Here is a 27,101-nt window from a genome sequence, read left to right as displayed (position 1 = left end):
CCCCACACCGCTCAGCAGCCACAGTGACCCCCCTCCTTGCCCCACCCCAGTGACCCCCCCTCCTTGCCCCACCCCAGTGACCCCCCCCTCCTTGCCCCGCCACAGTGACCCCCCCTCCTTGCCCCGCCACAGTGACCCCCCCTCCTTGCCCCGCCACAGTGACCCCCCCTGCCCGCCACAGTGACCCCCCCTCCTTGCCCCGCCACAGTGACCCCCCCTCCTTGCCCCGCCACAGTGACCCCCCTCCTTGCCCCGCCACAGTGACCCCCCCCTCCTTGCCCCGCCACAGTGACCCCCCCCTCCTTGCCCCGCCACAGTGACCCCCCCTCCTTGCCCCGCCACAGTGACCCCCCTTCCCCCCCCTCCTTGCCCGCCACAGTGACCCCCCCTCCTTGCCCCGCCACAGTGACCCCCCCCTCCTTGCCCCGCCACAGTGACCCCCCTCCTTGCCCCGCCACAGTGACCCCCCCCTCCTTGCCCCGCCACAGTGACCCCCCCTCCTTGCCCCGCCACAGTGACCCCCCTCCTTGCCCCGCCACAGTGACCCCCCTCCTTGCCCCGCCACAGTGACCCCCCCTTCCTTGCTCCGCCACAGTGACCCCCCCTCCTTGCCCCGCCACAGTGACCCCACCCGCCAGTGACCCGTCGCCACAGTGACCCCCCTCCTCGCCCGCCACAGTGACGCCACATCTCCTGACCCCACATCCCTCTCACACTGACCCTGCATCCCCCCCACTCACCCACCGCCCTGACCCCACATCTGCGTCACTTAGCCGTCACACTGACCCCACATTCCCCCCCCTTTCATCCATCACCTTGACCCCACATCCCCCTGACTCGCCCAAGAGCACGGAGCCGCTGGACCCCATTGGCACCCCACTCGCTCTCATGGCTGCCCCACAGTACTTCCCTAGTGACCCTGGATCTTGTGTCTCTGGTCCTGACAGGTGCCATGCTGCTTCCTCTGTGTCTGCCCATTGTTGGCAGATACCTGGTGCCGCGGCGGTGCCTGTCCTCCTCTGCACTCTATGATGTGGTCGTATCTGGTGGGGGAATGGTTGGAACTGCAATGGCCTGCGCCCTAGGTGAGGAACCTCCAGGTGCTGGAGTCTTCAGTGACCCCAATGATTTTGGCACTCCTGCCGCTTGTACCGCTCTCCTCACAGGTTCTGTTTTCTCTGCCCCTCGGACACAAGGTTCTCATCCTCACCTGCGTCACAAGAGAATCCTCCTGCTGGAAGCCGGACAGAGGAAGGTGTCGGAGCCGCTGCCGGAGCAGTTCAGCAACCGTGTCAGTTCAATCACCCCGGGGTCTGCCACTCTCCTTGCCAGTGAGTATGGTGCATGAAGCACAATTTTCTCTGCCTTGTACCCCACTCTGCTGCCAGCTGTCTCTCTCCACAGGCTTTGGGGTTTGGGATCACATTGGTGCCATGAGGTTAAAGCCCTACAAGAGAATGCAGGTAAGCCCGTCTGTGCCGTTGAGGAGGCTCATGGCCGCATGCTCTAACCCTTTTCTGCCCCCAGGTCTGGGATGCCTGCTCTGATGCACTCATCACATTTGATAAAGAGGGGATGGAGGACATGGGGTACATCGTAGAAAATGACGTCATCACAGCCGCCCTTACATGTCTGCTGGACGCCATAGGAGGTAAGTGTGGTGCAACCTGATGGAGCTGATCTTAGAGTGACCGCAAATCCCTCAGTAATCTCTTCCCCTGATGATTGTGCACACACCTGGTCTCCATGTGATGTAATGTGATTCATCAGACCAGGCAACCTCCTTCCCATAATACATCTGGTGTCATCTCTTCCACTGATGATGCACACATCTGGTCTCCATGTGATGTAATGTGATTCATCAGACCAGGCAACCTCCCTCCCATAATACATCTGGTGTCATCTCTTCCACTGATGGTGCACACACCTGGCCTCCATGTGATGTAATGTGATTCATCAGACCAGGCAACCTCCCTCCCGTAATACATCTGGTGTCATCTTTTCCACTGATGATGCACACAGCCGGTCTCCATGTGATGTAATGTGATTCATCAGACCAGGCAACCTCCCTCCCGTAATACATCTGGTGTCATCTCTTCCACTGCTGGTGCACACACCTGGTCTCCATGTGATGTAATGTGATTCATCAGACCAGGCAACCTCCCTCCCATAATACATCTGGTGTCATCTCTTCCACTGATGATGCACACAGCCGGTCTCCATGTGATGTAATGTGATTCATCAGACCAGGCAACCTCCCTCCCGTAATACATCTGGTGTCATCTCTTCCACTGATGGTGCACACATCTGGCCTCCATGTGATGTAATGTGATTCATCAGACCAGGCAACCTCCCTCCCATAATACATCTGGTGTCATCTCTTCCACTGATGGTGCACACACCTGGCCTCCATGTGATGTAATGTGATTCATCAGACCAGGCAACCTCCCTCCCGTAATACATCTGGTGTCATCTCTTCCACTGATGGTGCACACACCTGGCCTCCATGTGATGTAATGTGATTCATCAGACCAGGCAACCTCCCTCCCATAATACATCTGGTGTCATCTCTTCCACTGATGGTGCACACACCTGGCCTCCATGTGATGTAATGTGATTCATCAGACCAGGCAACCTCCCTCCCATAAAACATCTGGTGTCATCTCTTCCACTGATGGTGCACACATCTGGTCTCCATGTGATGCAATGTGATTCATCAGACCAGGCAACCTCCTTCCCATAATACATCTGGTGTCATCTCTTCCACTGATGGTGCACACACCTGGCCTCCATGTGATGGAAATGTGATTCATCAGACCAGGCAACCTCCCTCCCGTAATACATCTGGTGTCATCTCTTCCACTGATGGTGCACACACCTGGCCTCCATGTGATGGAAATGTGATTCTTCGCACCACCTTTGTCCGTTGCCCATTGTTCGTTGCCCAATGTCAGCCGCTCAGCTGTGGGATTGGTGTAGACCAGGGATGCCCAACCTGTGGCCCTTCAGATGTACCAAAACTACAGCCTCCTTCATACCTGACCATCCTACAGCTATTGGGGCATGCTGGGAGTTGTAGTTTTGCAACAGCTGGAGGGCTGCAGGTTGAGCATCCTTGATGTAGACAAGCTCGCTTTCTCCCCCACACACATTGGTGAGGCTTGGGTGCACACGTCCCTGTCTCTGGTTACATGGCTGTCATCCTTAACCCTTACCCTAATAATCTCTGGTTTCTGACTGTTTCAGAGCATGTGGAGGTTCGCTATCGAGCCCAAGCTGTAGGCTACACCTGGCCAGCGCCATACAGCAATGGAGAGGGCAGCCCATACGTAGAGATACAGCTGGCAGACGGACAGAGTTTGCACACAAGACTGGTGGTGAGGAACTCTCACGCCCCCTTCCCTCTATGCAGACAGATTCCTGGACCAGTCTCCATGGTCATATGTTGTCTCCTGGGCACCATCATCTATTGCTGAATTGGAAAGTTTTTTTTTTATAACGTTATAAAAAGAATAGAATCAAACTTTTTTAGATTTAAAGGCTATGAACACCTTCTGAGGCAATTTTTTTTTTTATTTGCCTTTATTAAACATATTGAGCTTTTCTTTCACAAAGGGTTATACCCTAACCCTAACCCCCCCCCCCCCCCCCACAAAAAAAAAAATGCCTGGGCCCCTCATACTGGTCATACTTACCCCACTTATCCCCTGCTGCTGCATCTCCCCGTCACATGGATCAATACATCTGACGATGGGTGGAGGCAGCGGTCGCTGTGGGCGCATTAGAAGCGACGCAGATGCCGGGGAGCGAGGTAAGTATAACTAGTGTTGAGCGAACTTGTGTTTTTAAGTTCGGCGTCTAAAGTTCGGGTTCGGGTTATCGAAGAATCGCGTTATGGATTCCGCTACCACGGACCAAGTTATTGTCTGTGGTAGCGGAATCTATAACGCGATTCTTCGATAACCCGAACTCTAGACGCCAAACTTAAAACACAAGTTCGCTCAACACGAAGTATGACCAGTATGAGGTCAAAATGAGTACAATGCAATAATAAAAAAAAAAGTTGCCCTCAAAGACGTACATGGCTTTTAAATATGTTGCTTAGGGCTCTTTCACACCTGCGTTCTTGTCTTCCGGCATAGAGTTCCGTCGTCGGGGCTCTATGCCGGAAGAATCCTGATCAGTTTTATCCTAATGCATTCTGAATGGAGTGAAATCCGTTCAGGATGCATCAGGACGTCTTCAGTTCCGGAACGGAACGTTATTTGGCCGCAGCAAATAGCGCAGCATGCTGCGGTTTTTGCTCCGGCCAAAAATCCTGAAGACTTGCCACAAGGCCGGATCCGGAATGAATGCCCATTGAAAGGCATTGATCCGGATCCGGCCTTAAGCTAAACGTCGTTTCGGCGCATTGCCGGATCCGACGTTTAGCTTTTTCTCAATGGTTACCATGGCTTCCGGGACGCTAAAGTCCTGGCAGCCATGGTAAACTGTAGCGGCGAGCGGGGGAGCAGCATACTTACCATCTGTGCGGCTCCCGGTGGCGCTCCAGAGTGACGTCAGGGCGCCCCAAGCGCATGGATCACGTGATCACATGGCACGTCATCCATGCACATGGGGCGCTCTAACTCTGGAGCGCCCCGGGAGCCGCACGGATGGTAAGTATACCACTTCCCCGCTCCTACTATGGCAACCAGGACTTTAATAGCGTCCTGGCTGCCATAGTAACACTGAAAGCATTTTGAAAACGGATCCGTCTTCAAATGCTTTCAGTACACTTGCGTTTTTCCGGATCCGGCGTGTAATTCCGGCAAGTGGAGTACACGCCGGATCTGGACAACGCAAGTGTGAAAGAGGCCTTAGTATTCATTGCATTTCATCCTGCTTTCCAGCCTGTGTTTTAGGGCTCATTCACACGACTGTAGGCTGTTTGTGCCCATATTGTGGATCACAAAACCATCAATTTTAAATGGGTCCCCAAAATACAGCTTGGATTGGAAGCACTGTGATACCTTCCATTGGGTTTTGGGTTCATGCCTCTGCAGTGCAAAAGAAAGGCATGTCCTATCTTCAAGTTAATGGGTCCACGCCGCAATATGAGATTCACATGGCCGGTGCACGCGCATTGCGAACTGAGCGCAGACAGCCTATGGTCGTGTGAATAATGTAAAGCTGGACCACCCTCTTTCATTGGTGTGCAGCTGCCTGAGCTGTAGCAGCTTGTATAGGACCCTCAACCATGTCCTTTTCAGATTGGTGCAGATGGCCAGAACTCCTTGGTCCGAAGATCAGCTGGCATGAGGACTATTCAGTGGAGCTACAATCACGTTGCTGTGGTCGCAACCTTGCAGTTGTCTGAGGTAAGTAGAGAAGAATGTTAGAACATTCATGCTGCCCTCTAGTGGCAGGGGCACATAAACTGCCACTGATTTTCCTGAGCCTTTTTCAGGGCTGTGAATGCCAATCTGTTAGGAGTTAATAGACGCATCTATGCATGGTGCCAGGCGGCAGAGCTGCAGAGCCCCGCCACCATAGAGAAGGTGCTGCCACCTGCATGGAGCACAGAAAATATGGCTTGGAGCAAGAACGTGAAGTAATAAATGTACAGCTTGGTGATCGCTCTGCCATTTTTAAAAGCTTTCATCTCTTCTCTTGCAGGCGACTGACAACAATGTGGCCTGGCAGAGGTTCCTCCCTAGTGGACCCATCGCCCTGTTACCGGTACCAGTCTGTCACTGATTCTGCATTTAGCTGATTTTTAGATTTCATAGCAGTGATCTAGTTATATAATTGAATTTATTCCAGCTACGTTCTCGCTTGAGCACTGGGAGACATCTTGGGTATAGCTGCCGCCACTAACTGAGAAAAAGCGCTTGCTTCTCCTACCTGTCCATAGGAGACAGACCTGCCTGTTTGGCAAGTGCATCATTTATATTTTTTCCCCCGGTGTATGGGGCAATTTAAATCCCCTCTTACCCCAACCCAGGAAGAGAGCACAGCGTGACACAAGTCTGCTGCAGATAAAAAGGTGGCCCAGTGGAGCTTACTGTTCTCTGACCTGCCAGCGAGCAGGTCGCCCATCCATCTTCACCATCAGGAAGGGTAAGTATAATATCCCTCTTTCTCGCCCATTTTCCTTGGGGGACACAGACCTTGGGTATAGCTCAGCTCCCTAGGAGGCGTGACACTAAGTAAAACTGTTAAGCCCCTCCTCCATCAGCTATACCCTCAGCCTGGAGATAGAGGCTACCAGTTTTAGCTTAGTGTCCAAGGAGGCAAGACACTCCCTGCTACTGCAGGGCTGTTTTCTCCTTGTTATTTTTACTTTTTCTTCTAATTTTGTTATTTTATTTTTTCCTAGGGATACCAGAGACTCATTTGACCTCTCTGCTCTCCCGGGGTTGAGCTGCGCCAGTGCCAACTTATCTGCACTGCTGCCTCCCCCACAGAAGCAATAGGAGGATCTGGGCAGCAATGGCTCCCCTACATCCCGCCAGCTAGGGGGTCGCCCGCACGCCAAGCCCCTCTTCCAGCTTCCTGCCACTGCGGTGCCAGTGGCTGAAGGGGCGACCCTGCTGGAAAGGACTGAGGGTGAAGACGTCGCACGGTGAGATGGCTATTCCAGCCCATACCCCGTCCCTATCTGCAGCATCTACCCCTCTGGGTAAGGGGGGCACCCGTGGTCGCTCATTCTGAGCGCTCATCTGCAGGACAATGCAGCACAGCAGCATCCTCAGCACCCCCACGCTTTTCCCCCCCACGCTGCTATCTTTCTCCCCCCCCCTCCCCCTCATCGGGGCTGACTCCATTTTTCTCTTCTCTCTCTCCCCCTTCCCGCCGAGAACGGGGGGCGGGGCTTAGCGGTCCCGGCAGGGGGCGGGGCTTCCGCGCGTCATTTTGGGGGCGGAGCTACGTTCTCCTTCACAGGAGACATTTCAAGCGCTGGAGGGGGCGGAGCTTGTTCCCCGCGCTTTCTGCTGAGGTTTCCCGCGCTTCCTCACTCCTGACAGGAAGCTGGGACACGGTGGGGGACTCTAACCTCCTGTGTACATCGCTCGGCTTCTGTGGGCGCTCTCTGCTGCTCACTGCTGTTCACTGCTTCTCTGCTGCTGCTGATCTGGGCCATCTCCTGACGTTCTTCTGAGGCACTGGTAGGACAGTTAACCCTCTCCTAACCCTCCTGGTCATAGCTGCTATAACCCTTTGTGGTCTCTATATTAGAGTACAACCACACTTCAGCATGTCAGATCCCACAGGTGCCCCCAAACCCTGGTACCATGCCTGTACCGCCTGTAAGGAACTTTTTCCGCGTGGGCAATCTGAGCCGCATTGCCTTGCATGTCAGGCCCCGGTGCAGGGCCCGCTTCCCGCTGCGCCCCCCGGTGCCTCTGAACCCCCTGACTGGGCTAGGTCTCTGTCTCAGGCGGTGGAAAGCCTTACACACGTAGTGGGCCGTCTCGTGGATAGACCGCCTCTCCCGCAGGCTGCCACAATCCCTGTCGCACCCGCTGGGACTACCGTTTCTGCCGCCCCCACTGGTTCCCTGCCTCCCAGCGAATCTTCCAGGGCCCGGCATACTCAGAAACGTTCAAGGGTTGAGCGCACATCTTCTCCAGATGCTTCGCTCTCTCCGCCATGCGTGCGAGCTCAGTCAAGTCTATCCTCTCAAAGGGATACGCTTTCTGAGGGAGAACTGGCGGATTCGGACGTGGACATGGACTCAGAGCTTCCGTCCAAATTGGCGTCCGCGGTGGGGCATCTTGTCACTAGCATCCGTGATACCTTTCAGCTACACGATGACCCCCCCAGCTCTGAACAGGCCGGCGTGTCCTTTCTCCGCCCCAAACAGGCCTCCAAGGTTTTTCCCATACACGCTGATTTTTCTTCTGTGGTATCCAAGGCTTGGACTCGGCCTAACGTCCGCTTTATTACACCCAAAAAGCTGGACATTTGTTATCCCTTTCCAGCGGATTCTGTGACCACGTGGACATCCCCGCCTAAGGTTGATCCTCCCGTGGCTCGCCTGTCCAAAAGCACTACTATTCCTGTACAGGACGGATCTTCCCTCCAGTCTGTTGAGGACCGTCGTACGGAATCCCTCTCCAAGGCCATATTTACTGCCTCTGGTTCGGCCCTTAGACCGGTCTTTGCCTCCGCCTGGGTTGGCAAAGCGGTCTCTGAATGGGGTTTGCAACTGGAACGGGAGTTAGGGTCGGACGTCCCTGTTCAGGACCTCCGTTCCTTAGCCCAACTAATTGTTCAGGCCGGAAAATTCGTCTGTGAGGCCTCCCTTGATGCGGGTGCCCTCATTGCCCGTTCCTCTGCCCTGGCAGTTTCTGTCAGGAGGGAACTCTGGCTGAAGGTTTGGGCGGCGGACGCCGCTTCCAAACGCTCTTTGGCCGGCCTACCATTCACGGGTTCCCGCCTGTTCGGAACCCGTCTGGACGAACTTATATCAGAGGCCACGGGTGGGAAGAGTACTCACCTCCCCCAGTCCAGGCCAATGGGCGCCCCCCGTGGTCGCGCTGGTTCGTCCCGTTTTCGGTCCTTTCGCAAGCCCACCGGGTCTAGACCCGCGGCCAGTTCTTCTTCCTCTGGCCCAGCCCAGGATAGACGCAAGAAGCCGTTTTTTCGGACGCAACCTACCTGGCGCAAGTCCCAGCCTGCACGGGCTCCCACAGGCCAGCAGCCCTCTGCCTGAAGGTGCGCCCCCACCCACCCGGGTGGGGGGCCTCCTTCTCCTATTCAGGAACGTATGGCGGGCCCACATCTCAGACGCATGGGCGCTCGAGATTGTATCTTGCGGATACAAAATCGAATTTGCGTCCATTCCGCCAGACCGTTTCTTCCGATCCCGTCCTCCGCGAGATCCCGTACGAGTGGCCGCCTTCTTCGCGGCCATTCACTCTCTAATGGACAAGGGTGTCGTCGCCCCCGTGCCTCCGACGGAAAGGTTCAGGGGGTTCTACTCGAACCTCTTTGTGGTTCCCAAGAAGGAAGGCTCAGTGCGTCCGATCTTGGACCTAAAACGCCTGAACCGTTTTCTCCGACTGCAGAGATTCCGGATGGAGTCTCTCAGGTCCGCAGTGGCCTCCCTGGAAAGAGGGGATTTCATGGCCTCAATCGACATTCAGGATGCATACCTCCACGTTCCGGTTGCTCCATGTCATCACCGCTTCCTGCGCTTTGCGGTGGGGGACGATCACTTCCAATTCGTCGCCCTTCCCTTTGGTCTGGCGACTGCTCCTCGAGTGTTCACCAAGGTCCTGGCCCCTGTCTTGGCCCTTCTACGTTCAAGAAGTGTTTTTCTTCTCCCATACTTGGACGACATCCTGGTCAAGGCACCCTCCTTCTCTCAGACATCCCGCAGTGTGGAACTCACTCTGGAGACCCTGACGCGGTTCGGTTGGATTATCAACCACCCCAAATCTTCCCTTACCCCCTCCAGACGGCTGATCTTCCTGGGGATGCTCCTGGATACAGAGTTGGCGGAGGTCCGCCTTCCGTCGGACAAGCGTCTGGCCCTTCGCGGGTCGGTTCGCAGTCTCCTCCGTCATCACCGCCCTTCCCTCAGATCCAGCATGCGGTTGTTGGGAAAGATGGTTGCCTGTTTCGAAGCGGTGCCGTTCGCACAATTCCGATCCCGCACCTTTCAGAGGGCAATTCTGTCGGCCTGGGACAAATCACTGAGGAGTCTGGACAAGACCTTTCTTCTGCCTCCCCTGGCTCGAGCTTCCCTCGGCTGGTGGTTGCATATCCCTCTAAGGGGGAAGTCCTTCCTTCCACTGAACTGGCTGGTGATTACCACAGATGCCAGCTTACGGGGGTGGGGGGGGGGTTTTCCCTCCCCGGTCCGTCCAGGGCGTTTGGTCTCTATCGGAGTCCAGACTTCCAATCAATATTCTGGAACTGAGGGCGATTCTTCTGTCCCTCAGACACTGGACCCATCTGCTGAGGGCCACCCTGTTCGGATCCAATCGGACAATGCCACGGCTGTGGCATACATAAACCATCAGGGAGGCACTCGCAGCGATGCAAGAGGTGACCCTCATTCTCCTCTGGGCGGAGACGCACGTGCCGGCCTTATCTGCGATTTACATCCCGGGGGTGGACAACTGGGCGGCGGATTTCCTCAGCCGGTCCACCATCGACCCGGGAGAATGGTCCCTGCACCCAGAGGTGTTCGAAGCCCTTTGTCTTCGCTGGGGTCGCCCCGACGTGGACCTCATGGCCTCCAAATTCAACCACAAGGTCCCCCTATACCTGGCCAGGGCACGGGACCCGAAGGCATACGGCGCCGACGCGCTCGTCCTTCCGTGGCGCGAATTCTCCCTTCTGTACGTCTTTCCTCCTTTTCCCCTCCTGCCACGGGTTCTTCGGAGGATCGCGGCAGAGGGCGTCCCCGCGATTCTAATCGCCCCGGATTGGCCCCGCCGGTCTTGGTACGCCGACCTAATGTTGCTGTTGGCAGACGCACCGTGGCCACTGCCCTCCAGGGAAGACCTTCTCTCTCAGGGACCGATCTTCCACGAGCATTTAGGCTCGCTATGTTTGACGGCGTGGCTATTGAGACCGCCGTCTTAACGCGACGGGGTTTCTCCGCGGACGTAGTCCGCACCATGATCCGGGCTCGTAAGCCCGTATCCTCTAGGATCTACTATCGGGTTTGGAGGTCCTATCTGGGGTTCTGTGAGTCCCGGAGCATCCCACCTCTCCGGTTTTCTCTTCCCACAATCCTGTCCTTCCTCCAGTCGGGTCTGGACCTGGGGCTGTGCCTCAGTTCTCTGAAGGGTCAGATTTCGGCGCTGTCTATTCTTCTCCAGCATCCCCTGGCCCCTCTAGGGCCAATTAAGACCTTTTTACAAGGGGTGGCTCACTCTGTTCCGCCGTACCGCCCTCCAGTTCCTTCCTGGGACCTGCATGTGGTGCTCTCGGCGCTCCAATCAGCCCCCTTCAAGCCTTTACGGGAGGTCTCCCTTCGCCTTCTGTCCTGCAAGGTCATCTTTCTTGTGGCCGTCACGTCTCTCCGACGGGTGTCGGAGTTAGCGGCTCTTTCTTGCTCCGAACCTTTCCTGATCTTCCACCAGGATAAGGTTGTGCTTCGGCCTGTCCCGACTTTCCTGCCAAAGGTGGTCTCCGCCTTTCACATCAATGAGGACATCGTCCTTCCGTCGCTCTGTCCCTCTCCTTCCCACCCCAGAGAACGGGAACTGCACCGTCTGGATGTGGTCAGGGCGTTGAGGATTTACTTGGAGGTCACCGGGTCCTTTCGGCGCACGGACTCCCTGTTTGTGGTTCCGGAGGGTTCGCGCAAAGGGTTGGCGGTCTCCAAGGTGGCTATTGCCCGTTTCATTAAACTGGCGGTGTCTGAGGCTTATCGAGCCAAGGGCAGACCTCCGCCTTTTGGCGTCACTGCTCATTCCACCAGAGCAGTCGGAGCTTCCTGGGCGCAGAGGCATCGGGCCTCGGCTGAACAGTTGTGCAAAGCAGCCACTTGGTCCTCTCTGCACACTTTCACAAAGTTCTATAGGGTGCATACGCATGCATCAGCGGATGCTGCGTTGGGCCGCCTGGTTTTGCAGGCAGCGGTTTCCTGATGCTCTGGTGGTGTTCCGCCTTGGGTTTGTGGTCCCTCCCTTCTTGGACTGCTCTTGAACGTCCCAAGGTCTGTGTCCCCCAAGGAAAATGGGCGAGAAAAGGAGATTTTTGTATAACTTACCAGTTAAATCTCTTTCTCGCTCTTCCTTGGGGGACACAGCACCCACCCTTCTGTGTTTGGTTACAGGGTTATGGTCTGGCGCCCCGTTGGGTTGCTGGCTGGTTGTTTCCGTTATTGGTTGTTATCCTTTCACTACTTGGACACGCAACTGGTAGCCTCTATCTCCAGGCTGAGGGTATAGCTGATGGAGGAGGGGCTTAACAGTTTTACTTAGTGTCACGCCTCCTAGGGAGCTGAGCTATACCCAAGGTCTGTGTCCCCCAAGGAAGAGCGAGAAAGAGATTTAACTGGTAAGTTATACAAAAATCTCCTTTTTCCCTCTTCTGTTCTGTTGCATTGGATAGGGCAGTCCTCAATCTTTCTCACTGTAGTCTCCTTCATGTGCCAATGTTCTTGCACGGAGCTTTGTTTTGCATCTGGCAAAAGGTGATCAGATAGTGGGACCTGGCATCCTGCTTCTGACGCCATTGTTCTGATATCCTCCGCAGGAACAGTGGACTGCTCAGTGCCTCCGTGCAGCCTCTTCCAGCTGTTGGGATGTCAACACACGCCTTTAGATGTACTCTGGCCAGCCATGTTTGCCCTTGGCCATGACAGTACCCATGCGTGTTGGACCTTCCATCCAGGACAGGAAGCCTTAGGATATAAAAAGTTTGCAGCCCCACCACACCTCCGTTCAGGTTTCCTGTCCTCCAGATAGGAGGTCCTGGGGAACCTACCTCTGAAGAAGTTCACACCAAGATCGCTGTGGAGCGTCCAGGTTTTTTGCCCGTGAGTGACCTTTCCTATGGCGGTGTAAGACTCTTTGGGGAGCCTGCTTTTCCTCCACCTTTTCTCCCAGTTTCCCCCATGTTTGGAGCAGCTGTGCCATGCCAGGCGGCTCCAGTTTAAACATAGCATGGAGGATTTTCAAAGATGGCGTGGACATGCGCAGTAGGAACGTCGGAGCGGCATCATGACGCCGGCAGCACAGGCCCCACGCTGGATGAAATAGGGGACATGTGCTGGGACCTGCAGTAGCAGGGGAGAGTGCCTGGTGCGCAGTGGAGGACAGCAGCCAGCCTTATTGCACACAGTGCTGTGCAGGATTCCTCCTGAGAATGTCGGCGCCGACCCTATTGAGCCCTCTAGACCATCAAGCCCGGTACTTTGGCCTGAGGAGTGGGGAACAGCTACCAACAGGGTGAGATTATTCCTTTATTTCTCTTGCATTGCTGTGCAGGATTCTTTTGGGCTATTTATTAGGGAGTTCCTAAAAAGACTATAAAGACTAAGCACAGAGAGTGTTCTGTCTGTAACAGTATGCTGCCGGCTTCTCATCTGAAACCAGCTCGTCAATCCTGGAAGAGTCTCAATCTATGTCAAAAAGTATCAAGGCCCTGGTGAAACCCCTAAAACTGGCTCCAGACAGAAGGTGGATTCTGATTCCGATATTTCAGATGACGCTAAACTGAATTTTGCTGCATCTTGTGATGTGAGGAGCAATTCCTCTTCTGAAGGTGAAGCAAGCAGAGCCCTTTTTCCCACTGAAGATGCGGAGCCATTATTGAAGGCAGTAAGAGCGCCAGTGCAATTGGAGGATGTTAAGCAGCAGGAATCCATTGCCGACCAGGTTTTTGAAGGATTAGCACCTAAAAAGCATAGTTTTTCCTGTTCATACAAATCTGGAGGCCCTAATTAAAAAAGAATGGAGGAATCCAGATTGTACATTTTTTGTTCCTAATATAATTAAAAGAAAATATCCTTTTTATGAACAAGTATCTTCAATCTGGGATAAAGCACCCAATGTAGATGCCCAGGTGGGCATTCTCTTTAATGACTTGGGGGTTCTTAGTGATCCTTTAGATAAGAAAGCAGACGTCTACCTTAAAACCTGGGAATCTGCTTCTACTGGCTTTAGGCCTAGTATTGCTGCTTCTTGGGTATCTAGGTCTTAAAAGCTATGATTAGGACAATTGCATTCACATAATAAAGATAAAACCCCTAGAGAGGAATTTCTGGCCTGCCGTCCAACATTTATAAAAGCGGCCGATTTTATATATATATATATATATATATATATATATATATATATATATATATATATATATATATATATATATATTTTTTTTTTTTTGGGCGGACGCTTTTTCTGATGCTGTTAGATTTTCTGCTCTATCAGTGGCTTTATCGAACGCTGCTAGGCGGGCCATCTGGCTTAAATCTTGGAAGGGTGACCAGGGTTGCCAAGCGAGGCTTTGTTCCCTACCATGTGAGGGTCAGAGGCTATTTGGATCTTCCTTGGATGACATTCTTGAAAAGGACATACAATTGTTATGAAGCACTCACCAAAATATAGCACAGCCTGCTATACCACCTAGCTGCAGTGCTAAAGTACTCAATTAATGGCCAGCTTTATATGTTTCACAAAATCATTTTATTTTAAAATATACATTGCCTTGCAAAAGTATTCACCCCCTTGACTTTTTTGTATTTTGGTGCCTCACAACCTGGAATTAACATGGATTGTTTGAAGATTTGCATCATGTAATCAGAACATGCCCACAACTTTCAAGATGTTTTTTTTAAATATATATATATATATATATATATATATATATATATATATAAAAAAAAATTATTGTGAAGCAAACAACAAATAGGACAAAATAACAAGGTCAATGTGCAGAACTATTCACCCCCTAAAATCAATACTTTGTAGAGCCCCTTTTGCGGCAATCACAGCTCCAGGTCGCTGTGGATAAGTCTCTATGAGCAGTCGCCACATCTGACCGCTGGGATTGTTGCCCGTTCCTCCTTGCAGAACTGCTCCGGCTCCTTCAGGTCGGATCTTTGCGCTTGTGAACAGCAATCTTTAAGTCTGACCACAGATTTTCTATTGGATTGAGATCTGGGCTGTGACTCTGCCATTTACATGTTTCCCCTTAAACCAGTCAAGTGTAGCTTTAGCCGTGTATTTGGGGTCATTGTCCCCATTATCCTCAGATCACGCACAGAGTTTTACTCAAGAATATCCCTGTATTTAGCGCCATCCGTCTTTCCCTCCACTCTGACCAGTTTCCCAGTCCCATCCCCCAGCATGATGCTGCCACCACCAGGTCTCACTGTGGGGATGGTGCTCTTTGGGTGATGTGATGTGTTGGGTGTGTCAGACATAGCGTTTTCTTTGATGGCCGGAAAGGTAAATTTTAGTCTCCTCAGACCAGAGCCCCTTCCGCCATACATCTTGGGGTCTCCCACAGGCCTTTTCACAAACTCACAACGTGCTTTATTGTTTTTAGCTGAAAGTAATGGCTTTCTTCTGGCCACTCCGCCATAAAGCCCATCTCTATGGAGCGTACGGCTTATTGTCGTCCTATGAACAGATCCTCCAGTCTCTGCTGTGGAACTCTGCAGCTCCTGCAGGGTTACCTGAGGTCTCTGTGCTGCCTCTCTGATTAATGCCCTCCTTCCCCAGTCAGTCAGTTTTGGTGGGCGTCCGTCTCTTGGCAGGTTTGCTGTTGTGCCATGTTCTTTCCATTGGGTTATGATAGATTTGATGGTGCTCCTGGGGATCATCAAAGATTTTTATTTTTTTTTATTTTATTTTTTATATAGCCTAACCCTGACTTGTACTTCTCAACAACATTGTCCCTTACTTGTTTGGAGAGTTCCTTTGTCTTCATGGCAGTGTTTGGTTAGTGATGCCTCTTGCTTAGGTGTTGCAGCCTCTAGAGCCTTTCAATAAAGGATGTGTATATGTAATGACAGCTCATGTGACACTTCGATTGCACACAGGTGACATAATTTCACTAATTATGTGACTTCTGAAGGTAATTGGTTGCTGGGCTTCCTAACAAAGGGGGTGAATACATACGCACAGGACAATTTTCTGTTTCTAAACAATAGTTTTATTTATATATTTTTCTCATTTCACTTCACCACCTTAGACTATTGTGTTCTGATCCATCACATAGGGTTCAGATTAACAAAACATTGCGCTTGAGGCTGTAAAGTAACAAAACATGAAAAAAGTCAAGGGGGGTGAATACTTTTGCAAGGCACTGTATGAAGTATAAAACACTCCTAAAATCAACATAGACACATAACCCCCATTAATACTTCATAGTCCTAACTTTAAATGTTGTAACTTATTTGATCTCAGTCCCTCCTAGGGTTCCCGTTGCGGAGCTCACACAATACACCGGAACCTCTATTTGCATGCAGCAATTCTAGTAAGTACTTGGATTCCTCCAAATTATGGATTTCCACAATGTATCAGTAGAGTTCATGTGCTACGGATCTTTTGCCACTCTGTATTTCGCTTTCCACATACCATTTATCTCGTACGTGCACAGATTTAATGCATTGTATATTAGTCTCTTACCAGCGCTGGAGACCTCTCTGCGGTGTTATCAATGGTATTTCTTTATGTATACATAAGTGGCTTATTTGTCCATATGTCCTTCTCTCTTCCCGAGATTGCTGGACGCAATTGCGCTTCTGCCGGCACTCAGATTTCAGCGGATGCGAGGTACGAATGTCTGGACACCAACCTCGTTATGACATGTGTTTCCTTTTAATGGAGGATCTTAGCGACTTCAATTATCGCTGTGTTTTTTCTTTCCAAATTTCTTTTAAAATTCTTGAAATGGCATCAAACAGAAAAAAAGGGATTTCCGGTACCTCAGAAAGGATTCAGAAGGTCTACAAATTTTCAAAGTAAACAGCGGTTCAGACACCCAGAAAAGAAAGATAGAGGTCCTAGGAAGTCGGGTTTTCTGTTCAGAGCCTCAAATGATTCTAAATCCAAGGATAATCAAGATTGACGCCAGGTGGGGGGGAGACTCTCCAAACTTTACCCGGCCTGGAAAGAGATTACAAAAAACAAGTGGATCTTAGACATCAATTCAAGAGGGCTTCAAATAGAATTTTTATTCTCCTCAGGAAGATATAATAATTTTTTTTTATTATCATTATTTTTTTAATTATTATTATTATTTTTTTAACCAATAATCCAAAAGAAGAAAAGGCTTTAATTTTGCAAAGGGAGGTTGTTTCTTTACTTCTGAAAGGAGTTGTAAGTTTAGTTCCCGAGGCATAAAGAGGAACCGGGTTCTAAAAAAATCAGACTGTTCCTTCAGAGTAATCTTGAATTTAAATAAATTAAAGAAGAATCTGAGATACAAAAAATGTTGTATGGAGACTTTAACAACTGCCATAAATTTCCTCTCCCAGAACTGTTGGATGTATAGACCTAGAGGAGGCATACTATCATGTCCCCATCAGTGTCAGCTCCCAAAAATATTTGAGAACGGCAGTTTGGGTTCAGGGTTCTCTTCTTCATCTGCAATACAAAGCCCCCCCTTTGGAATCTCGCAGTCCCCCCCGGGTGTTCACCAACCTTACAGCGGAGGTAGCAGCCTGTGTAAGATTAAAAGGAATCCCTCTAGTCCCTTATTGAAGGGTTTCTGCTGATGTCAGCAGTACATAACAGTATGTTTAACTCCCTGCCTGACGCCGTTCTATTAAAAAACAGACTTTTATAATATGTTAATGGTGCTATGAGGGCGTTGCTGCAGCACCTAGAGGCTCGGTCTACTGTCCTTTTGGCACGCCCAAGTCCACTTGATTGACGTCCTTTTCCGCATCGTCCTCATAATCCCGCGCAGTCCCGTTTAGTGTTCGGCGCAGTGAGTGAAGGACGCTCGGCTGCTGCCAGGCAGGCCTGCCGGGGAGGCCTGTGACGTAATTGGCGCAAGTGAAATGAGGAAGCTGGCAGCAGTCGAGCGTCCTTCACTCACTGCGCTTGTGCCAAATACTAAACGCGACAGCGCGGGATTATGAGAACGATGCGGAGAAGGACGTCAATCAAGTGGGCATGCCAAAAGGCGACTAGACCGAGCCTCTAGGTGCTGCAGCAATGCCCTCATAGCACCTAGAGGCTTCATTAGCATAGTTTTTTAGGAGAACGGCGCAGGGAGTTCACAAACATACTGTTATGTACTGCTGACATCAGCACATCAGCTACACAACAAATTTTCCCATGACAAAAACCCTTTAATAATTTCCCAGACAGAATCATCGTTGAAGCAGGAGACAGATCAGTTGTGTCTAATTTTAGAATCTTTAGGATGGAAGATAAATTGGAAAAAATCCAATGCTTGGTTTTGGGGGTACTACTACATTCCCAGAATCAGAGATGTTTCCTTCCAGAACAGAAGGTGATATAGGTGTTCCCTGAGACAGGCTATGTCAGTCCTAGGTTTAATGACGACCACCATCCCAGCAGTAACCGATGCTCAGCTTCATTCAAGACCATTGCAGGGGGACATTCTGAAGAACTGGGACGGTTCTCCCCTATCCTTGGACTACAACTTCCATCCGAGTTCAGTAGCAATGATGTCATGACTATGGTGGACAACCTCACACATTTATCCAGGGGATGCCCTTGGGTGTCTCAGAATCCGATATCAATCACCATGGACGCAAGCCCTTTGGGATTGGGAACCCATTCAGGGAGGATGGAGCATTTAATCCAGAAACCGTTCCTCAAACTGCAAAAAACTAAGTGCAATAAAAGAGGCAGAAAGAACTGTAATAATATATGCAGACAATACAACAGCAGGGTCTTATATAACCCACCGGGGGCCACAAGAAGAAAAGATCGGATGTTATCCCAGGAGATTCTTCAGATTGCAGAGAGGAGCCAGTTCATTCTCAGGGCAGTTCACCTCAGAGGGAAGAACAAAGCCCTGGCCTTTTTTTTTTTCTTTTTTTTTCTTTTTTTTTTTTTTTTTAGCAGGAAAGAGTTAAAGAAGGGAAAATTAAGGCACAATTAAATTTTCCAGCTTATAGTACAGAAGTGGGGTCTACCAACTGTAGATCTTTTTGCGACGAAAGAAGCCATATGTTTTTCACTCAACAGAATAGACTTGCTGACTAGAATGGACTCATTAACCCAGTCATGGGATCAGGAGTTTGGATGTGCCTTCCCTCCGTATTTACTCATTCCCAGAGTCCTGAAGAAAGTTATCCAGGAGAGGGCTTCTTTGATTTTAATAGCTCCAAGATGGCCCAAGTCTTGTGCATATTCGGCAAGAGGTCTGCCCATTCCAGAGGGGTTTGGGGCTCATTCAACTAGGGCAGTAGCTACTACTTGGGCAGAGAGGCTTCCTTAGCTCAGATTTGCAGAGCAGCCACATGGTCTTCGCCCTATACTTTCTTAAGACACTATAGGTTGCATCTGAACTCTGATGCTGTCTTTGGGGGGAAGGTGCTGCAAGCTGTGCGCCCCCCAATTCTAAGTTCATAGGTGTTGTTATGGGTGAGGGGAGAACATAAATTGCTTACCAGTAATTGTTTTTCTTGAAACCCATGACAGCACCCCAAAATATTCCCAAACCCTATTATTTAATATGGCTTATTCTTGAGTTATTATTATTATTTTTTTTATATCCCAGTTTAGTTTAGGGAAAGAATGTACCGTATTGGTTCCCTGGCTGGGGTCTATCTCTTTTTTATTTTATTTTATTTTTCCTTTTGTTATGTTTATCACTGCTCCGAAGGGTCTTTTCCCTGTAAAGGTGTCTTTTCCCTGAGGTGTGGTGGGGGTGTGAACTTTTTATATCCTTAGGTTTCCTGTCCTGGATAGGAGGTCCATGCTCTTGGGTGCTGTCATGGGTTTCAAGAAAAAACAATTACCATTAAGCAATTTATGTCTGGGCTCTCCAGGCCACGTGGCAGGCAGAACAGGCCCTTGGTCTCTGGGGTTACCACCCCATCAGTCACCGTGCAGTAGAGAAGTTTCCTGTGTTTCACAGCTCAAGTCCTTTTGAAGTGCAAACAGTTAAAGAGAGATCTCCCTTCAGTCTCCTATTTGGGAAAACCTTCTACCCTGCCCATGGCAGTCTCGCTGCTCTTACGGTATAGAGTCCGCAGTCTCGCTGCTCTTACGGTATAGAGTCCGCAGTCTCGCTGCTCTTACGGTATAGAGTCCGCAGTCTCGCTGCTCTTACGGTATAGAGTCCGCAGTCTCGCTGCTCTTACGGTATAGAGTCCGCAGTCTCGCTGCTCTTACGGTATAGAGTCCGCAGTCTCGCTGCTCTTACGGTATAGAGTCCGCAGTCTCGCTGCTCTTACGGTATAGAGTCCGCAGTCTCGCTGCTCTTACGGTATAGAGTCCGCAGTCTCGCTGCTCTTACGGTATAGAGTCCGCAGTCTCGCTGCTCTTACGGTATAGAGTCCGCAGTCTCGCTGCTCTTACGGTATAGAGTCCGCAGTCTCGCTGCTCTTACGGTATAGAGTCCGCAGTCTCGCTGCTCTTACGGTATAGAGTCCGCAGTCTCGCTGCTCTTACGGTATAGAGTCCGCAGTCTCGCTGCTCTTACGGTATAGAGTCCGCAGTCTCGCTGCTCTTACGGTATAGAGTCCGCAGTCTCGCTTCTCTTACGGTATAGAGTCCGCAGTCTCGCTGCTCTTACGGTATAGAATCCTCTTCTATGTTTGTATACAAACCTTCTTTCCTCCAGACGCAGAGGATGTACCCTCGTCAGTCACAGTCCTGGGGATAAATAGATGATGGGAGTGATCTCTGTACTGACCCCTGATATATTTATTTATAGTAATTAGCTCTCCCCTCAGTCGTCTTTTTTCTAAGGCTACTTTCACACCTGCGTTAGGTTCGGATCCGTCTGGTATTTGCACAGACGGATCCACACCTATAATGCAAATGCTTGTATCCGTTCAGAACGGATCCGTTTGCATTACCATGATTTTTTTTGTTCATGGTAATGCAATGTAAGTCAATGGGAGGCGGATACGTTTTTAATTGCACCATATTGTCAGTGAAAACGGATCCGTCCCCATTGACTTACATTGTAAGTCAGGACGGATCCGTTTGGCTCAGTTTCATCAAACGGACACCAAAACGCTGCGGGCGGCCTCCAGAGCGGAATGGAGGCTGAACGGAGGCAAACTGATGCATTCTGAGCAGATCCTTATCCATTCAGAATGCATTGGGGCTAAACTGATCCATTTTGGGCCGATTGTGAGAGGAGCCCTGAAACTGATCTCACAGGCGGACCCAGAAACGGCAGTGTGAAAGTAGCCTAAAGTGAATAACCCTAATGTTGATAATCTTTCAGGGTACTGTAGTTGCCCCATTCCAGTTATTACTTTAGTTGCCCTCCTCTGGACCCTCTCCAGCTCTGCTATGTCTGCCTAGTTCACAGGAGCCCAGAACTGTACACAGTCCTCCATGTATGGTCTGACCAGTGATGTGTAAAGTGGTAGGACTATGTTCTTATCACCGCCATCTGTGCCCCTTTTGATGCAACCCATTATCTTATTGAGAGAAATGTATGTGGGGCGGCTCACTAAAGCCCAAAAAATGGAGTGAGGTGCTCAATCCAAACAGAGCGTACCCAACGCTTGTAGTAGGAAGGTAGAGGGATGGCACTCTGGTCATAGGTAGTGCATGGAAAATAAATATTTATTATGGGATGGCTAGTTGTGCCAAATAACAACAATAAAAGTAGAATAAAAAAATATTATAATTAAGATAATACAATGTAAATGGTAAGCCTTCAGTTGAATACTCCTAGGAAGATCAGGCATACATAGTATTGTAACAGTGCATATAAAATACAAATTATAAGGAAGGTTGGGTAAATAGATTAAAAATAAAAAATGGATACAAAAAGCCGTAGGTAGTAATATTGTCTGAGTCTTATGGACCTACTAGAGGTAGGTGTAAGTATCCATTGCAGAAGACCTATACAGTGAAGAATTTAAAAAAGAATGGGAAGGGTTCCTACAAGCACAATCATGTACATTAATTCAACTGATAATTAAAAGACGCTCACAGATTCTAGCAGACACTATAGATCAAATCTCCAAATTAAAAGGAATAATAGATAAGACACCAAAAGACGAGTCCTTTAACACATGGCAAGAAAGAATCTGCACCAGTTTAGACAACTTAGAAAGAACAATCATAACCATAAAAAATTAAAACCCAATACACAAACAAATCAGACCCATAATCGGTCAAAAAATCCGACTAATCGGAGAGAACATTCACCAAATCCCCCTAGTAACGACATGGAAGAGCGCCCTGAAAGACAGGGAGACAAACAAATTAGGAGAAATATTCAAGACCGCTACAATATCCCTACCAACAACTATTTTGAATCACTTTCCTCACCTCATTTTCTCGCCCATATTCATTGGGGGACACAGAGACCTTGAGTATAGCTATGTCCTCTAGGAGGCGTTGACACTAGTAAAAGCTGTTGGCTCCTCCCCTGGCAGCTATACCCCTCCAGCCTGGAGAGAGAGCTCCAGTTTTTTCTAGTGTCAATAGGAGGCAAGACCTCCCTGCTCTGCAGGGATCTCCTGAAGATTTTGATTTTTTCCTTCCTTTTCAGATGGGACAACAGTGGTCGCCTCGCCTCCCTGTTCTCCCGGGGTCGAGTTGCGCCAGTGCCGATTCCGCACTGCTGCCTCCCCCACAGAAGACAAAGTGGACCAGGGCAGCCTCGCTCCCCTGCATCCCGCCAGCCAAGGGGTCACCTAGGTCCGCCAAAGAGAAGACCCTCCCGCCATACCAGACGCCTGCCACTCCGGTGCCAGCTGCTGAGGAGGTGACCCTGCTGGAGAAGGTGACCTTGAGGGTCCACTTAGGGAGGGTGAAGAGAAGAGGATGAGAGAGGTGAGTACATGGGACTAGGTGAGTATGAAGCCCTCTTCCCCCTCCCTCCATCTTTGAAAGTCTGGGTCGCCCTATGGTTAACGGCCAGGGGGCTTTATTCAACTATGACAAGACCCCTAAAGAGAGAAGGGGTTAATCCGGCGGGCGCCATGCGACACGCGGTCCCCCTCTCACTTGCCCTCTAGGCCGACTGCTTCCGGCTCATAGAGGGTTAATGTATCTTCTCCCCGGGCACCTCCGGCGAAAGACTGGAGGGCAGTCCGTCTCCACTTGCTATTTCTGGCGGCAGTATCCTTCATTTTACTCTTTCGGGAGCAGGCGTCAAGCACGCAGCTCCGAAAGGGTTAATGCCCCTGGCCGATCGCGGACATCTGACCCCTTGCGGTAGTCTCGCGCCGCGGGGCACTTACTTAACATGGACCTCCGGCTGTCACGATTCCGGCCGCGGGGTGAACATCCCGGTCCTCCGGGCGCCGCTGAAAATTTAGGCCCCGGCTTCTCTTGGGGCCTATAGGCTTCCTTCCCCTGTTGTCATCCCGGCCGCGGTGCGGCTTCTCAGGCGGGATGTGTGTCGCGCTCCGCTCCGGGTTCCTCCACCCTCCGGCTGACTTACAGTACAGAGGGGGAGGGTCCGGGGTGGCTGAGCATCGGAACTTTAGGCCCTGGTTTCGCGACCTGCTAGGCCGCGACCCAGAGGGGGAGGGTGGCGGGCTGGCGCGAATTCTTCCTGCCTAGCTGCCGCTGCCCCGCCCCCATCAGCACCGCCCCTGGACTTAAAGTCGTTTTTGGTTAACCCTTCCCGGCCAGCCACTTCTGTTGGGCCAGCTCCGGATTATCAGGGGTTAGATGGCCTGGAAAAATTGCTTATTGCACTGTTAACCCCTTCCTGCCTCTTATCCACTTGAGGCTAGGCAGACCAGTTTAAAAAAAAAAAAAAAAAAATGAAGCTGGAAATAAATGTCTACCTCCATTCAGGCCCTACTCCCCTCAGTCATGTCCACTCTGACTGTGCGGCACAAAAATGGGGCCGTGTCCTGCCCCGGACATGTGACGACCTCTCTTACCGTAGTTTCCCACTCCGCCCTCTGGGCCGTTTGGTTGATAATCCTCCACCTGCGTAGACCAGTGGAGGACCTCTGACAGTTCCCAACCCACCCTCAGGGGGAGCTTGGTTGATTCTTTTCCACCGGTGCAATACAGTTGAGGACCGCTGCAATTACCAATCCACCCTCCGGGGTCGTTGGTTCATAATTCTCCACCTGTTCAATACAGCGGAGAGCCTCTGGAATTCCCATTCCACCCTCCGGGGTCGTTTGGTTGATAGTTCTCCACCTGTTCAATACAGCGGAGAGCCTCCGCAATTCCCAATCCACCCTCCGGGGTTGTTTGGTTGATAATTCTCCGCCTGCTCAATACAGCGGAGAACCTCTGGAATTCCCATTCCACCCTCTGGGGTCGTTTGGTTGATAACTCTCCACCTTCGCAACTCACAGGAGGACAGCTGAAGTATTCCCGTAATTCTCCACCTGCGCAATTCAGTTAAGGATCTCTGCGGGATCCCAATCCGTCCTCCGGTGCCGTTTGGTCGATATTCTCTACCTGAGCCATACTGTGGAGAACCTCTGGAATTCCCAATCCACCCCATGGGGTCGTTTGGTTGATAATTCCCCACCTGCGCGATTCCAGTGGGGGAAAACTGGAAATTCCCAATCCACCCTCTAGGGTTGTTGGGTTGATAATTCTCCGCAGGTTCCTTTTGTATACAGGACCTCTGTTCCCAATCCACCCCCAGGTAGTTTGGTTGATAAGCCCCCAACTGCGCAGTCCGTGACTGCTAGGGGCGATTTTCTAATGCGTATACCTGCGCGCAAGCGGACCACAGCAGGTCGTCTTCTCCTCGATATCTCCACACCCCCTCCCTTCCTCCCAGGGTCACGCTCAGGTGCACCCTCTCTCACGGGAGTGGGTCCACCCAAGGGAGGGGGGGTGAGGAGAATCACTGATTCGGGCCTTGACGTGAATCCGAATCAATCTCCTTAGGTTGCGTCTACGGTGGCCAGTAGCACTCCTCGTGGGCATTACCCCCTTCCTTAGGCGGTATAATTGCACTACTACGATACGGTTTTCACCTTTATACTTTGTCCCCTGCCATAGGTGGACTAGGTACAATAACACTATTTTCAGTGCATTCCCCCTTCTGTAGGTGGCGGAATTGTACCTCCACTGGGTTCAGTACCTGCCGTATTCATTAGCTCCTTCCATTGGTGGAGCGATTCCATTCTCACTGGTTACAAGGGGTACTGTATACATTACCTCCTTTCTCGGGTGCTAATTGCTCTCCCACAGGGTACAGGATTGCCATAGGCACTAGTTCTCACCGTGGGTATTAACCCCCCTTCTTGGTGGGGTGTCTGCCTGTGGCACCAGTTTGGATACAGTCCGACTGTCGCACTATCCTTCCTTAGGCGGAGTGTTGCGCGTCACTGTTCTTACTACTTGCCTTACCCTCTTTCGCTAGTGATCACTAGCGGGGGAGTATCTGTACATCTTCAGATTCTGCAATTCAACTGCGCCACGGCTCTAGGTGCCTGCGCTTATTTCATTAGGGGGCGTGGCAACAGTCGGTACTTGACGGTGCTCGGTACGCTTACTCTAGTACTATATGAGTCCCGCCAGTGCATACGGTGGCTATTCCTCATTGTGTTCCTTTGGAGCTGGTTTTGGGCAGGATTATAACTCCTGCCCAAAACCACTTGTGTCCTAGAGACTCCCATCTCTATGGGTTTCCATTGTCCCAGTCGGTGACGGTATTGTCCGCATCAGTAGTGGTGCGTACACCATTGCACATATATGGTGATTACGTGCCAACGGGCCAAGTGTTACACTGACTTCTTACTCTCTTCCACCATTCCTGATGTGGGAAGTGTTTGGGTTGGCACTCTGGTTTAGCTTTGCAGCCTGTTCAGCCTGTGCTGGTACTAGCGTTCGCAGTCGCTACAGTGGGGCATTCTATCAGGTAGGGGTTCTACCCTGACGCTTGCTGGGCAGTTGTTCCTGTTCAGCGCCCTTCCCGGGTGGAGCGTTTATAGTTAGCTCTCCTTCCCTGGGGCGGTATGGTGCCGTGGCTTCTACCGGATTCGTCTACGGTATGGGGGTCCTGTAGTAGCCGTTGCGTAATCTGGCTCCTCCTGTACGGCTCCTTCGTCAGTTGACGGATTCTTCTGTCTCCGTATTCGGTGGCGTAGCTGCATAGGCTCCTCCTTTGGCGGAGTATGGCATCACTGCTATCATCCGGTGGCTACTTCTGTGTACTGCTGGTCTCGGATGGGGAACGGGCTTCGTCCTTCCCCCTTTCTCTTTCCGTTCTTCCTTCTCTTGCTCGGGGTTCACGGCCATTCCGCAAACCTTGGTGGTTCCTCTGTTGCTACTCCCCCTCGTCTATGTGATTCAGGGTTTTTGGTTCTGTGTTTTTTTCTTTTTCTTTCGGTCTCGTTCCGGACCGACTGTTGGCCTGTGACGTTTCCTATATTCCTCCTTCTACAGGTGACTCCTACCGTTGGTCCTGGGCGCGCTACCAGTGTGTATGTCTGTCCGATGTAGTCATGCCTTTTCACTGCGCATTCCGTGACTAGACTAGTGAGACTCCCCACGCCAGGATGTGCGGGGGTGCTGTCGCGTCTGTTGATGGAGTTTTGTTCCTGGAACGGGACACCCCTTCTATTCTTCCTCCTTGAGGCAGAAGTTTTTCTCTCTAATCTTGTTTTGGTTGTTTGCTTCCGTCAAGCGGTTTTGCTACACCGTCGATACACGGTCGCTAACGGAATTCTTCCGTCAATGATTCTCATAGTCGTCACTACTTTGACTGTCCAATGGTTGATTCCTGGCTTGCGGTTGGACATGCCTCATTCAGGCAGCTTCTCAGTCTCCCGTAAACCTGGTCGGCTCGGGGGGACATTGGTGGACCACTTCCGTTTCCATGGAGCGCTTCCCCTTAGCAGGGGTGGATCCGGGGTTTTTTGCTTGGGCTTTAGTCTTGGCTGGGTAGGTTCGGCACTGTGTGGCCTTCCAGCGTCCTCTGACCCACCCGGGGTCCACAATTCCTTCCTACAGGGAATGGCCGTACGGTTCCTCCATGCCGTCCTCCTTTTACCGCCTTGGGATCAGACCTTGGTCTTTTTAGCACTCCGGAATTCTCCCCTTGAACCTGTCCTGGTTCTGCCAGGGGTAGGAGCTTCCCTGGGGCCGTTCTTCCTTTCTCCCGACGGTGGTCTCTGATTTTCATCTCAATGAAGAATCTGGCCTTCCATCACTGCGTCCCTCCCCTTCACACCCTAGGGAAAGGGAGTTGGGTCATTTGGCCGTTGTCAGGGCTCTGACTGTTTATTTGCCAGCCTCCAGTTCCTTCCGGCGTACGTGCTCGCCTTGGTTTTGTCTTTCCGGAGGGTCCTCGCATAACATTGGCGGCCTCCAGGGTGTCAATTGCACGTCTGCATTTGTTTGAACTTTCTGTCCCCGGGGCAGGGTTCCACCCTTCAGTGTTGCGGCTCCTTCACCAGAGGGGTTAGCGCTCTTGGGCTCGGATGGTTCAAGGTTCAGCCGTGCAGTTGTGCGGGGCGGCTACTGCCCTCCTTCCGCTCATTCACAAAAATTTGCCAGGTGCATACTTATGCATCGGCGGGCACCGCCTCT

General features: G+C 51.1%; 1 protein-coding gene and 1 long non-coding RNA gene across 3 annotated transcripts in view; both read left to right on the top strand.

Annotated features, from left to right (window-relative positions):
• Window positions 1-27,101, top strand: part of COQ6 (coenzyme Q6, monooxygenase) — a 72,292-nt gene that overhangs the window by 4,220 nt on the left and 40,971 nt on the right. Inside the window, exons 2-8 of one of the 2 annotated variants that reach the window (XM_044271189.1) lie at window positions 948-1,085; window positions 1,197-1,331; window positions 1,405-1,463; window positions 1,528-1,651; window positions 3,247-3,377; window positions 5,253-5,360; window positions 5,659-5,721. In XM_044271189.1, coding sequence (XP_044127124.1) covers window positions 953-1,085; window positions 1,197-1,331; window positions 1,405-1,463; window positions 1,528-1,651; window positions 3,247-3,377; window positions 5,253-5,360; window positions 5,659-5,721 — 753 coding nt within the window. In that variant the 5' untranslated portion in view covers window positions 948-952. Of the gene's footprint in view, window positions 1-944; window positions 1,086-1,196; window positions 1,332-1,404; window positions 1,464-1,527; window positions 1,652-3,246; window positions 3,378-5,252; window positions 5,361-5,658; window positions 5,722-27,101 lie in introns of those variants that run through there. The other variant, XM_044271191.1, reaches the window with a different exon arrangement.
• Window positions 15,712-16,816, top strand: LOC122921229. Its single transcript, XR_006387011.1, has 3 exons — window positions 15,712-15,933; window positions 16,180-16,232; window positions 16,364-16,816. It is a non-coding gene; the product is annotated as an uncharacterized LOC122921229 (long non-coding RNA).

Source organism: Bufo gargarizans, chromosome 11 (genome assembly GCF_014858855.1).
Source record: "Bufo gargarizans isolate SCDJY-AF-19 chromosome 11, ASM1485885v1, whole genome shotgun sequence".
Lineage (NCBI taxonomy): Eukaryota > Metazoa > Chordata > Amphibia > Anura > Bufonidae > Bufo > Bufo gargarizans.
This window is presented reverse-complemented; position numbering and strand designations above follow the sequence as displayed.